Source organism: Taudactylus pleione, unplaced genomic scaffold, assembly GCF_031769625.1.
Source record: "Taudactylus pleione unplaced genomic scaffold, aTauple2 ptg000592l, whole genome shotgun sequence".
NCBI lineage: Eukaryota > Metazoa > Chordata > Amphibia > Anura > Myobatrachidae > Taudactylus > Taudactylus pleione.
In genome coordinates this window covers 1,687,483-1,702,610 of record NW_028284994.1, presented here as the reverse complement: position 1 = coordinate 1,702,610, position 15,128 = coordinate 1,687,483, and the positions used below count along the sequence as shown (strand labels likewise).

General features: G+C 39.8%; 1 protein-coding gene across 1 annotated transcript in view; it reads right to left on the bottom strand.

Moving 5' to 3' along the window:
• The window catches only part of LOC148481198 (vomeronasal type-2 receptor 26-like), a 47,105-nt gene extending 32,461 nt beyond the window's left edge, over positions 1-14,644 (bottom strand). Inside the window, exon 1 of the mRNA XM_088453814.1 lies at positions 14,351-14,644. Coding sequence (XP_088309940.1) covers positions 14,351-14,644 — 294 coding nt within the window. The remainder of the gene's footprint in view (positions 1-14,350) is intronic.
• Positions 14,645-15,128: the final 484 nt, after the last annotated feature.

The window sequence follows — 15,128 nt, the reverse complement described above, 5'->3', positions numbered from 1 at the left end:
AGGAGGCTACTTCTACACAATGTGGTAAAGATGATTTTCATCAAAATGATCTACAAATTGCATGAGATAGACCTTTACCAGCAATTTCATCAAAATCCAGAGAAACCTGTAATGGTTGATTCCAGCAGGTACAAATTAATATTATGTGAAGATAATGTGCACACTGATGAGGGTGAGGATGATAATGTTGATGGCATCTTGCCTCTGTAGAGCTAGTTTGCACATAGAAATCATTCACTGTTGTTGAAGTGATTGGTTTGTTAAAGTGTGGATGTTCTTTTTAATATATACAACATAAGAGTGGGTGGAAGGGCCAAAGGACAATTCCATCTTGCACCTCTTTTCTATGCATTAAGTACTGTTTGGGGCATTGCTGAAATTTTTATACTTTATTAAACTGCCATTCTATCATCTGCCGCCATGTCACTGTTTCCTAGATGTGCCATGTTGGAACTTAAACTTCCACAGTCTCTGAAAACTTCGGCATGTGATTGCTGAATGATCAAAATGTCCAGAAATTATTTTGCCCACAGACAGCATTTCCTGCATGTCCCTTTGAATTAAAAAATATATATATAAACCATCAATGGCCCCCACTCGGGCATGGACTGATGTGAATGAGCAAATTTCCTCTGTAAATGCCTCCCCTTCTTCCTCATAAATTTGCCTCAGAATCCCAAACCTTATGAATCAATACTTCCTTACTATTCCTGCCTTCAATTATATACATCTTCCAACTCCCTTAGGGCTCTTATCTAGTTCTGATTAATGAAAACATTCTTGGGTTCTTTCTATGAGGTCATATAGTTTATTACACTGACATTCTGTCTGCCACTGCAGTGTCATTCTCTTTCTTAGATGTGCCATGTTAGAAGTTGAAGTGTCATGTGTTTGTGCCTTCACTGCTGTTGCTTTGCTCAGTCAGATTGCAAGTTCAGTGCAACCTTTTTGCCTTAACAGGATGAAAACTATATAGTGAGCTGTGAGGTGGTCAAAAATGACTGGAAATTACTGGAAATTAATGGGTTATTGAGTTTAATAATACTGTATGGGACAAGAAATGGCCCAAATTTTTTGATTTTAGCTGTTTTTATTATTTTATTGAAAAAAAATACAGATCCAAAATCAAAACATGTGAGATCAATTTTGTCAAAACCTACACACAAAGTTAATAGAGATCCAAAACCAAAACACAGGGGTCGGCGCACATCTCTAATTATAACATACATATATAGATAATAAACACACATAAATGATGGGGAAAAAAACTAGCTTTAGACAATAAAAGTGTTGTGTGCCACAGGATTGATGTGCACAGATATATAGAATACATGTTTTATTTTGTTTTTCTGCTAATTTTCAAATTTTAAAGCTACTACAAAGGCAATATATATCTATGTCATGTGACATGCTTGGTGAAATTACCAAATAAACTGGGCATTTATATGCCAGCCAATTAGTATTGTCTTACACATTGAGAAAGAAGTATACCCTTCAAAACATGTTGCTATTATGTATAGAACAGTATTTCCCTTAGCCAGTCCTCATGGACCACTTACTTTTCAGACATTAAGGATATCCTTGCTTCTGCAGATGGATAAATCAATCTGTCTGATGAAATAATTAAACTCATATGCTCAATAGAGATAAGTGTTTCAGTTTTCCTTGAAACCAAACACACCTGTGTTTAGAGGATCTTGGGGGTATTACTAAAGGTCAATTTTTATCGATTTTAATCTATTTACAATTGATCAAAATCAATCAATATCAATGTTTTGTTTCTGGGGCTAAATCACACTGGCAGCAGGTTCTCTTATAAAGTCCTCTCAATATTCTAAATAATTTGAGGACAGTAAAATGAAGGTGATTCCAAATGTGCAACCAGTTTATCTGCATTACTTGTGTCTCCAAGTTCCCTCTATAAAATTTGTTCTGTGTAACATTGGACACATCAGCATATCTAAAGCCATCAATCCAGTCGCTTTCAAACTGCATCTACCATCTTATCTTAGGGTACCCCTGGCTCAGGGCCTGATTCAGGTTGGATTGCATGGCTATGTTCACATGCAGCCGGATGATGTTTGCATTCTGTGTATGTTTATACATCGCAGTGCATCTGCATGAACTGGCCACTGCGATCGGGAAGTGATCACAGCCAGCATGCAGTCCAAGTGCATAGTGATTGACATGAAGTGACCATTAGGGGGTGGAGAGGGGGGTAGTCAGCAGAACGCAGGCATGCCTGTGCAATCAGACACATTTACAGGAGCTTACATAGTTAAGCCCATGCAATTGTATATGCTGGCTGAGATCTAGATGGTGACAGGATGTTTAGCAGTTTGTGAATTAAGGTCAGGTCAATAAAACTGTGCGTATGGTTCCGATGTTACTAAATGTTACTGATGTTTTGCTTTCTACAGTGATGGGTGTCTTGGAATAGTGCTGCATTTATTTTTACAGCTAGGGTGTGCATGCAAACACAGCTATGTGATCTGTGCTGAATCCGGCCCTCATTCCACAAATCCCTCCTCAAACCTCATTTGAGTGCATCACTGCTCGGAGTTCTACTGGCCCTCTGGAAATTAAAATATTTTTGCCAGAATTTGCAGATAATGTTGCTGGACTAGTGCTGGAGCATCAATGATGACTGATCATTCTGGATTTTAATGCATAAGTTGATGATGAGCCTGTGCCTCACACACGTCATTCCTTCTGCTACATATAAAAGTGGTCACACTATTGATCTTATCTTCCAGACTGATTTAGAAATCTCATACCTAAAATAAACCTGATTACGCGGTCAGACCACCACTCAATTTGGTTCTCAGTATCAACCCCTTGAAGTAAAACTTTACCCTTGGAGTTTACCAGGTATCATCCAAGGAGGAGTATGACTCCCCAGGGTCTTCCAGTAAACCTGAATCCCTCTGTGGTAATGGGGGCCTGTGAAGATCATTGTTCACTAGTTCATTACTATAACTGGGATGTGACATCTGCAATGGATATTATTGCCTTAGAACAGGGATAGGGAACCTCAGACCCGGGGGCCATATAAGGCCCCAAGAATCATTTGGTCAGGACCTCAGAGTTTTATTCTGCTAGCCTCATCTGGCTAGCAGGGTGCCTAGAATGGCACCTTGCAGCCAGAATCTATGCAGCAATGCCACCTGAAGCATCCTTAGGAAGCAACAGATGGTCACACCGCTGCCCTTACAGCTCCCCAGAGCATCCTCAGGATGTTCCAGGCATTGCTGTAATCACCATTGTTTGTGGCCCCGCCCCCCTGTGACATCACATGGAGGGGTCGTGGCCTGCAACGGCCCTGCAAATAATATTTTATAAATCAAAATGGCCCTCAGCAGAAAAAAGGTTCCCCACCCATGCCTTGGAATGTATACAATCCCAAACACCACAATATCAAGCCCCTTAGTTTGACAACAGTGTTAGTGAACTCAAGAAAAGTAGTTGTAGACTGGAAATATGCTGGTGTTCCATAACATTACAGTTATGAGCTGCCATTGCTCATATCTGTAATGTTATGAAACACCAGAACATAGGTAGCTTGCAAAGAATTACAACAGCACAAGTGTATAATCACTGTGAATAGAAGATGCAGCTTGCAATGATATACAGCAATGGATGTGGACAATTACTGTAAATAGCAGAGTTGATAAACACTTTGAAGCAGGGTATAGCACATTGCAGATTGTGATTCACTAGAGAAATGTAGAGGCTAAAAATATACAAAAGCTCACTGATATAGAGACAGGGTCCAGGTTCCAATCAGACTGGGAGTCTCCAGGTACACAGAAGAGGCCAGACCTTGGTTTCTGTTTTTCTTTTCTTTATAGTTATAATTGCATTTGTGTTCATATAATCAAATCATGAATCAATCATTCAATCAATCAATCAATGGCATGATTTACCTGGCTTCCACACTACATTTTTGCTAGGCCCATGTTTTAGTTCTTCTTTTATTTAAAATTATAACTGCTTCTCTGTTCATATACTCAATCATTTAAATGTTTTACCTGGCATCCACACCATACCATATGTTTGCTAGGCCCATGCCTCCGTTTTTGTTTCCTTTACTTTTATAAATGCTTTCCTGTTCATACTGTATAATCAATAAATCAATCAAGTAATGTTTTACCTGGCTTCAACTACAGAAATATTATTTAATATTCTAACTCAATTTCCTTGTACTGGCCTCAGGCCTCCCATCTAGTTCTTGTTTATGAAAATATTCTATAGCATTGTATAGTTTTAATAAAACTGCCATCCTGTCTGCCACTGCATTGTGAATTTGTTTCCTAGATGTGCTATATTCCATTAAACTGCCAGGTGTTTGTGCAACTGCTCTGTAGCTTAGTTTAGCCAGTCAGCTTACCTTTGGCCAATATTGGTGAAAACAATATTGTGAGCTGGTTAAAATTTACTGGAAATTAATGTTATTGACGTTAATAATACTGTTGGAATACAAATAGGCCCAAATTACATGATTTTAGGTATTTTTATTAAGAACCAAAACTCTTGAGGCTTGTGTTGGCAAAACCAAATCCAAAACATGAGCATGAATTAGAAACAAAACATGGGGGTATTGATTCCTAATGGTCACAAGTCGCTATTTAGCGCTCCAAGTTGCTCAAGAAAGAATTGCTTTCCAGTCCAATCGTGTGGTACTAAAGCACAAAGAGTTATTTATGTAAAAAGGGAGTACATGATGAAAGATTTAACAATTAGAGTAAAAAGCAATCAATAACAGTTCAAGCCGATACATATGCATGAGCACCGGTCCCAGTATCAATCCAGAAACCTGAGGTCACCCAAGAGAATTGCTGAACAATGGGGCCAGCGCATTGCTTATATACCTTACAGATTTCAATGTTAACAAAGGAACTAGTTGACAGGTTTCCATTGGTTCTTGCTTCTGGATAATCTGGTCATTGGTCAATTCATACGGTGTCATCAGGGGCATGGCTTAGTCCTCAAACGGTCAAATTCTGTAGTTTGCCACCAAACAACTGGTTAAAACTAGCTACAACACTGCATATATATAATAACATTCTATGCAATAACTCCCTATCATCGAAAACTATCGGATGCAAGATGAGATCTTTGCCGATAGGAACGGAAGTCTTCAAATAAACAGGGATTTAGTATGATACCAAACATGACATGTTAACTATGTTCTAAACCTTAGATCTCATTTAAGTATATATTACATCATAATTATTAGTTAAAAATACCTTTAATAACTCTCTTTATTAACTATCGTGAATGGGAACCACTATATACTTATGCGTTTCAATATGTGCGTCTGTGCTTTGGAATAGGAAATGTTCGTATGTACCGTATGTATATGAATAGGCATGTGAGTGTCTATGTGTACGCATGTGGATACACATACGAGCGTCTATGTGTATGCATATATGTTTATGTGTGTGCGTTATGTGAATCAGTATGTGTGTGGTGGGTTCACTTTTGTGCGCATCGGATTGCGCCGACGCAGAGTAGCGTCCAATTAACTCAACATCAGACTATAGACAACTAGATCATCAGATAGTTATTGCAAGCGATCGTATCCAATTATTAGACTTCGACAGTCCACCCTTTATTAGCAAACATAAACTATCACATTTATTCTTAACCTTTCCAGTCATGCATAGTAATGTATTATTCAATGTTCCAAATGGTGTAACACAAGTCGGTCATTGAACTGTTAATAATGCATTTCAAGAAGGGTAGAATAACCCTTATACACACTCAGCGGATCTATAGGGGATCATTGGTAAGATGTGGGATCTCATTGAACCTATAAAGGAAGTCTGGGTGGATTGAGACTACATTGTTATTATACATGACTTAGCCTTTTCACATATTATCTGATATCACATTTAATTTCAGGATTGTACTGCAGTTCATTATCAACCTTAGTACCCATACTACCACTATTCACCACCATCATGATTTCATTGTTCCTGTTTACCTTAATGGTATGTTTTCCACACTTCAACACAGCAAGAACACATCTGATACATAAACGAATTACTAAAATGACAATTAGTATCAGAATAATGAGCTTACCTATACTAGCAACCATCTCCTATACCCACTCTCCCAGACCGGAGAACCATTTTACATGGTTTAACAATGAGAACCATTTCTCTACCTTTACCTCTGATTCATACATTGAAGTACTATGGTCCTTCCAAAACTCCCACTTCAGTAGTAGGATTTTATCCATTTTCTGGTCTGTCACCACTTTGGGGTCAATATTATTATTGGTAATGTACGTGCAACACTTGACACCAAATTGGGTGGCCAAGGTCTCACAATATCCACCAGTAATAGATGTTAAATTGTTTAACACTAGCCTATGTTGTACTAATTCCTTTTTATAAGCCTGTAGCTCCTTACCAGTATACCTGAAAGTGTCATCATACATCTTGGTGATGTTGTCTATTAATTTAGCCAGGTCTTGGATAGATCTAAAATTTAATGTTCCCCGGGTGATCCTGGTGGGATCTAATGCTACCAAGATTTGGAAGCCAGTTGTTTCACTAATCAACTGTGTGGATGTATGTTCTTCACCAAGTATCATATTTCTTTTATCACAATTTTCATACTGTGTGTGTATATATGGAGGTTGTGTGGTTCTATGGATACCAATCATTTCATCATGTGTAAGTGTCATAACCTCTGGGATCAATTTAGCAATAAAACTTAAATCTTCAGAACTCAGAGAGAGCCACTTGTATGCTTTCCTTAAACATATAAAATACACATCATCTGGGAGTAAGGAACATAATGCATTATTATCATTGAACACATTATTGTATCAAAGAATCCTTCCCCTTTTTCCCTCATTTGCCTGGTATACATTTCTGGTTGTATAATATCTGCACAGTACCCTAATGATACTCCACCAACCATTTCTTTGTCATAACTGCATGTGTACCTATAGCAGAAGTATCTCCCACTTGCAATAATTCTGCTTACAAGTTCAGAATCAAAAGGCTCATTATCAGCTCTGTGTGAATAGGTCATTATCTGATTGTTCCAGATCACCTCCCAATTTCCTGGTTTTCTGACATTTGTGATATTCAAGCATAACAGGGATATATCTACTTGGTACTGACAGAGCCTAAAATTAGGGGTCTAGATATATTAAGTTTTTGTCCACCGGTCTTCCCCATGTAATTCAAGGACCTCAGAGAAGTTTAATGGGAATGATACTAATCATACATAATTTTTTCCCTGAGGCACATGAGTGCATACCCAACATTAAGTCTGGTTTAAGACCTTTCCCACTAAGAAATGGTCATCCTCTAAAGGATGCCCACCCAAATACAGATTTAACTTGGACTGGCATCATTGGATGCACTTCGTATCAACTAGGGATCCACAGTACTCAAAAACACAGTATTCCTCAGACAATAACCACTCACACTGTCTCAAAGTTTCTTGGATAACAGATCTCTTTACAATTCCTGTACTGAATTTGATCATATACCACCCTTTTTGTTTTATCGCTCTCTCTCCCGACCCCACTCCATCGCCATCACTATCTGCCTCCCTCTCCATCATCTGTCCTCCATCATAGACACAGGAAATCCTGAAACAAATAAGGATGAGGAGAACCCTGGAAGAAAGTAAAGACAAAGAAAAAGCCCACCACTCCATTGCTGGAATAGCGGTCTGCATACGCCTCTGGCTCAGGTGATTTACACTGCATTCTCTAGCTCTCCCAAAACAAGCTCACAATTGACAGGTCCACATTATCCGTCTCAACTCTGCCTTGTATCTCCTTCAGGTGGTTGACCTTCCTGCAGTGAGTGGAATGGACCCAGGTATCTCTCTCTGCTACTTTCAACGATGTCGCACTTGTCATCAACACCTGATATGGACCTTCCCACTGGTCTGTCAAACAACCTGAGTGTAAAAATTTCTGATCATAACATATTCTCCAGGTTCAACATCATGACAGTTTGTTTCTGGCATATCAGGTAACAACATTTTTAATTTCTGTTGCTGTTGTTTCAGCTGTCTGCTCATTTTTATAAGATATTTCACAGTAACCTCATTATTACACTTCAAATCATCCTGTGGACTTATAGGCAAATGAGGTTGCCTCCCAAACAGTATCTCAAAGGAGGACAGATTAAAAGGAGGTCTAGGAGTGATTCTAATGCTATGGAGGATGAGCTGTAAGGCTTCTGGTCATCCTAATCCAGTTTCAGCCATGATCTTAATCAGTTTGTTCTTAATAGTAATGTTTACCCTCTCCACCTTGGCATGGTTTGCGGTCGGTCGGGGGTGTGAAGTTTACTATTGATGCCCATAAGCTTACACATGTTCTGGAAGACATCACCATTGAACTGAGTACCCCTATCACTTTCTATGATTCTAGGGATACCGTATCTGCATAGAAATTCCTGAACAATCTTTTTAGCAGTAAAAACAGCAGTATTATTGGCAGCTGGATATGCCTCTACCCTGTTGGAAAATTCATCAGTGCAAACTAATAAATACTTGAGATTCCTGCAAGGTGGTAATTGAATTAAATCAATTTGTATTACCAGAAAAGGACCGTCTATCAGAGGGATATGGGATGGCTCAGTAGGGATTGTCCTCCTGACATTTTTTCTCAAGCAAGTCAAACAGGACATTGCTTTCTTTCCAGCATGAGAAGAAAAGCCTATTGCACACCAATATGCTCTGACCAACTTGCACATACCTTCTTTTAAAGGGCAGTCAGATCATGCACTGCCTCAGCCAAGCCTGGGCAATATGCTTTGGAAGCAACAGGCCTACCTTGTCCATCTCTCCAGAGTCCTGAGGACTCCTGAACACACCCCCTCAATCTCCAGACTGCCTTTTCCTGTAGGGTACACAAATTTTGAATTTTGATTAATTTATGCATGTCTATTGTCTGGAAGACCATCACTTTATCAGTTGTTAAGTTTATGTGTAACCCTGTTGCCCAATTGGCAGCTTCATCTGCTCTATTATTGCCCAACGACACTGGGTCTTCTTTGCATATGTGGGCTTTACATTTGATGACAGCTACTGCCTTTGGTAGCTGGATCACTGTCAGAAGTCCTTTTATGTGATGTGTGTCTGTGACTGGTGTGCCTGCTGCTGTTATAAAATTTCTAAGATGCCAAAGAGCCCCAAAATCATGCACTACCCTGAAGGTAGAGAGTAGATATTAGCGGATTTACCTTCTGCCAGTTCACATGCTCTCCTTAATGCCACCAGTTCAGCTACCTATGATAAGTGAGGTGGACCAAAGTGGTTCAGCTGCTGCAACATCCTCATCATTTACAACAGCATAACCTGTGCATAATTCTCCTGTGTCAGTTTGTCCATGACAACTCCCATCCATGTAAAATGTCAAATTTACATTTTGTAATGGTGTATCATGTATATCTGGTCTTGCAGTAAAGGTCTGATTCAAATATTCCATACAATCATGTGTGTCAGTATACCTGCAAAACTCACCTCCAACCAGAGACTCACCTTCCTCCACCCTTTGTACATCCCGAGGCACATATGGTAAGATCGTTGCTGGATTTAACATATTGCACCATTTAATGGTGATATTTGCAGATGCCATTAGAGCTACAGATGTGTCCTCATATACCTTTCCTTTTTTTCTTCATTTGGCACAAGATGCCATCACGGCTAAGATGCACCACTATGAGTAGCAATTAGATAGATCCCAATTTTTTTTTCCTGCAAAAGTATTCATATAACGTATCAGATTAAAGTAGCAAATTTTAAGAAAAATCACAAGGCGTGGATAATACACAGATTCAAAGGTATGGCACATTTGGTGTTATGGCTCGATTTTAGGAAAGGTGTATGTGGAAACATTTGTAGTTCCCATTTTGTGAACCTAGCTGAAGAGACATGTCTGGTTTGGGCAGAATTCAACAAAGCAGATACTGCATGCAGTGTATAGACAATTGTATCATGCACTAATACTACATGCTCACTCTTATTTACCAGAAAAGCAGTTGCTGCTACACTTCTTAAACACATTGGGAGTGATCTTGCCACAGTGTCCAATTGTGTACTGTAGTATGCTACAGGTCTACTAGTGTCACCATTTTTTTGTGTGAGGACACCTGCTGCACAGCCATCAGCTTCCGTACAATATAGCTCAAAGGGTTTTTCTTAATCTGGTATTCACAAGGTAGGTGCTCTTGTCAGACTATCCTTAAGGTTAAGGAAAGCCTGATCTGTCTCCTCAGTGTACGTGACATGGTAGGGTTTTGAGGATGATACCAATTACTGCAATGGTAATGCCAAAATAGAAAAACCTGGGATCCAAGTTCTGCAGTATCCATACATGCCCAAGAAGGTACAGATTTGCTGTTGGTTTTGTGGCAGTGTCATGGTCTGTATGGCCTGTATTCTGTCAGTGTTCAGGTGTCTTAGCCCCTGGGACCCTGGGATAGACAGTCTCCCAAGTATTTAACCTTAGTCTGGCATGGCTGTTATTTGTCCTTTGCAACATTGTGTCCTGTTTGTGAGAGGTGAAGCAACAACTGTTCAGTATCATTTAAACATGACATAAATGAATCAGAGCACAACACCAATCCATCTACATATTGAATTAAGACAGACCCATTACTTGGTTGAAAAGATTGCAAACAGTCGTGTATGGCCTGAGAGAAAATGCTGGGGCTATCTCTGAAACCCTGGGACAATCATGTCCATGTATATTGTACCCCTCTATAAGAAAATGCAAATCAATATTAACAGTCAGGAAGAAGAGGGACAAAGAAAAATGCAGAAAATAGATCAATGACAGTGAAGTGGGTTGAAGATGGTGAAATCTGCATGAGGATGACAGCTGGATTGGGCACTACGGGGAATTGGCTTTCCACAACTTTGTTTACACCCCTATGAACCTGTACTAGTCTATAGCTCCTCCCACCAGCCTTTTTCACTGGAAAAATAGGACTATTGGCTGGACAAGCTGTACGAATTATAATCACCTGTTGCAGCAACCTTTCAATTATGGGATAATCCCCTAGCTCCACCTCTGGCTTTAATGGGTACTGAGGGATTTTTGGAGCCTGCCTACCACTCTTTAAATTTACCATTACAGGAGATACATTTGCCATCAATCCAGTGTTCTGTCCATCTTTAGTCCACAGGGAACCTGATATTTGTAATAACATTTATTTTACCTGGGATGGAATTTGTTCTAGAACAACAGAGTGCAACATTAATCTTTGAGGTGTTTCCAATATATCCTGTACCTCATGTGCAACCTTTTCCAGTATATCTAGGTATATAACATCAGGGGTAGAGTATATAACACAACCCATTTTACACAGCATATCCCTTCCCAGCAGGTTAGTAAGAGCCGCCGCTGCCAGGAGAAAGGAATGCTTGGTTTGCAGTGGCCCGATAGTAACTTCAGCAGATCTGGTTAGAGGGTAATGCTGTACCCTCCCCGTAACTCCCATTGCTGATATGGTTTTGTTTGTAACCTGTAAATTAAATGGAGAATTTATTACTGATCTGGTCACCCCTGTATCTACAAGAAAAGTGTGTTTAATAACAGATATATCAACTGTCATTGTAGGTTCTTCCCTAGTATTCTCAGTTAACCTGACTGGCTGTAGACTACAGGTATAACCTGACCCCTAGCACTGACTATCACTCTCCAGTAAAGCGTTTGCTGTCACTATGTGAACAGGTAACTGTTGGAACTGCCCTGAGTTTTGTGAGTGCCCTCTCTGTGTGTATCTGGGGTTTTCTCTATGAGGTGGCCCCTGATTCCTCGATTTACAGTCCCTCTTTACGTGTCCTACTTTATTACAATTATAACACTTTACTGTATAATTCCGCTGCTGATATGTGTTGTAAGACTGTGGCTGTGTATGTGATCCCTCTAGAGTCTGAATGCTCACTGCTATTAACTTTTCACTCAGTGCCTCTTACTTCCTGCCAATGTTCTTGTCATGTTCTATGGCTGACTCTCTAAGTGCATCTACAGTTATCCCTCTCCAGTTAGGTAGAGAGGTTTGCACTCTGGTTTTTAGATTGTCCCTGAGACCATCCATTAGTAGCATTACAGCTACTTCCCTGTGGTGTACATTATCCTTTATATCTGCTTTCCCAGTGTACCGGGTTATTGCTAGCAGCGCTCAGGCAAAATAATCTGATGCCAATTCACTATCCTTTTGTTTAATAGTGAAAATTTTGCTCCAGTTCACTACCACTGGAAAGCAAATGGCCAATTGTGTTATTATACACTTTATATTCACTTGACTATCATCATCAGTTAAGGGTTCATCCTCCTCTAATACACAATCCTTAATAAACTTTTGCACATCAGTATTGGAAGGAAGACAGGCCCTTCCTTATAGGTTGGTTCATGAGCATTAACCAAATCTTTGACAAATTTCTGACATTTGGCTAACTCTTTCCTAGGGTTTGGGAAGTCTGACATAATTGAATGTAATTGTGCTCTAGTCCATGTTCAATGCATTTCTACGACAGTTGTTCAAAAAGTAATGCCTAAATGCTCAGAACTCTGAAATAATATGCAATATTTATTTGAAACTTTGTCAGTATGTAGTTTAATATGTCTGCTAGATATATAGGTATTTTTGTCAGGGTAGTCCAATAAATACCATGGAATCCAAGATGAAACAAATAGCCATAATTGAATTTCTGAAAAAAGAAGGCTGCAGTGCTACAGAAATCCACAGAAGACTGAAAAAAGTGTATGGTGAGCATACAATTGACTATAGCAATGTCAGAAGATGGATGAAGTATTTTCAATAGAGATAATCATCCATGTGCGACAAACCTTGTGGTGGCGGACCATTAAGTGCAGTGACAGCAGAGAACCAACACAAAGTCGATGCCATGATTCAGAAAGACCATCGTGTGACCATCAGAGATATCAGTGGTGAACTTGAATGTAGCCTTGGCACTGTAAAAACACTAATCAATGATTTGGGATATCGTAAAGTGTGTGCTAACTGGGTTCCAAAGCAATTAACCAGGGATCATAAGGCCCAGAGGGTGGAAGAGTGCAATGACCTTTTGACCAACTTTGAAGCCAACCCTGAGACGTTTTTGGAAAATGTCATTACAGGAGATGAGACCCGGGTATTCTTTTATGACCCAGAAACAAAGGCCCAATCAAAGCAATGGAAATACCCAAGTTCACCTAGGCCAAAAAAGTTTAAATAACAATGATCCATAAACAAAATCATGGCCATATTCTTCTGGGATTGCTGGATTTTATTCTCATCAATTACTTGGAAGCAAACCATTCAATCAACAGTGATCGATACATTATAACACTTCAGAAGCTGAAAGAAGCCATCTGCACCACGACAGTGCCAGATCTCACATTTCGATGGCAACATCTGTGGCCATTGCCAAAATGGGGTGGGCAATAATGCCACATCCACCATACAGTTCTGATTTGGCCCCTTCTGACTTTCATCTGTTTGGCCCTCTCAAATACTGTCTCCGGGGTCAACATTTTAAGACATAGAGGTTGTTAAAAACACCATACGTTCCAGGGTCAAACACCAACCACTGGAATTTTTCCAAAGTGGATTCACAACTTGGGTTGAGAGGTGAAGAAACTGTTTGAGGGCAGATGGGATTTTTTTGAGTAGAGTCATTCTGTTACTAAGACTTCTAAGTATTTTCCTGCAAATTTTCAAATCTGTATCTATAATAAAATTTGAGTTGTGAGCATTTAGGCATTACTTTTTGAACAACTCTAGCACATTCCTGATAGGAACTACACCTTCTTTGTCCGGTTTCCCATTGGGAACTGCTATAGTATGGACAGGATGCATACTTACCACAGCACTTGGTCAATGGCTGAAATTACAATAGGTTCATCATCTTCTACAATTAAATTTTCCTGTAGGTGACTTAAAACAGGGTATACGTTACTTGTTACAATTTTTTTTATTATTTTTAGTATCTGCTGTACTTCCAACTGTGGCCACATAAGGCAGAAGAGGTGCACATGCGCTATCTTATTTGAGCAAAGTGACGCGACCTTGAAGCATGGGTACACTTCTGGGCGGCATCTTGCTTTGCGACATGAGTACGTTGTTTTGCGGTGTGCTACTATGCCACGTGTGTGTGCTACTTAGCAGCATGAACACGCTATTTGACGGCGTGTGCATGCTGCCTAGCGGTGTGAGTATGCTGCTTTGTGACGCATATACACACCATGCCACGTGTTCCCCTCGTGCTGCCACAACTTTAAACAATCATTATACTTTACTCTTTTATTCAGAGATTTGACTAAACATGTCGATACCTCCAAATCATTATTCAATACCTCCAAATCGAAACTGCCAACTTTGGGAAAGGGTTTCACACATTCCTTGCTCATCTTGACCCATATTTTGCAGTACGCAGTAGCGTACTCGCCATACTTAATATTCATTATATACCTTGCTGATCTGGTTGGCCCATTCATAAGCAGCATCTCATTGACCATCCCTAGCAACTGCTTAGCACCCATCTGGGACAATGCTTTGCTACCTTCGCTAGAGATTTTGACTGGTGGACGAAATACAACAAGCTGCGTCCACTCACTTCCACCCACTGTGTACAAATGACTGCTAAGCATGTTCTGCCAGTTCTACACAGTGAGGAAACAAAATCTAGCCTATGCCATACTTCTGTTTTCCAGACAAATTATACCAAGCTTCGTCTGCCACTTCCTACTTTGAGTTACTCTCCACTGGTAGCACCTAAGTATTCCTTACCATTTCCAGTGATTTCCTCCACCACAACCTATTCCACAATCACGGTCTCACACCACCATGCAGTCCAATTGCATTGCCCAGAGACACCAACTCATCAATGGACTTTGCGATTACGATTGGAAGTTGACTGAGAAACACCCTCCAGTTTCCCATCCAGCTATACCTGCTATGTATACTGCTCCAGCTTGCCCTACCCACCGCTTGGACACCTTAGCTGGCCCTATCTATTTTCAACAGTTCAAAAGGTAAAAACCTTCTCTCCGTTTTATTTTTCTTTTTCATTTTCCTTATCACATCACAAGCATACATTTCACATTCATACTCCTTTGTTTTCTGCGCAGAAAA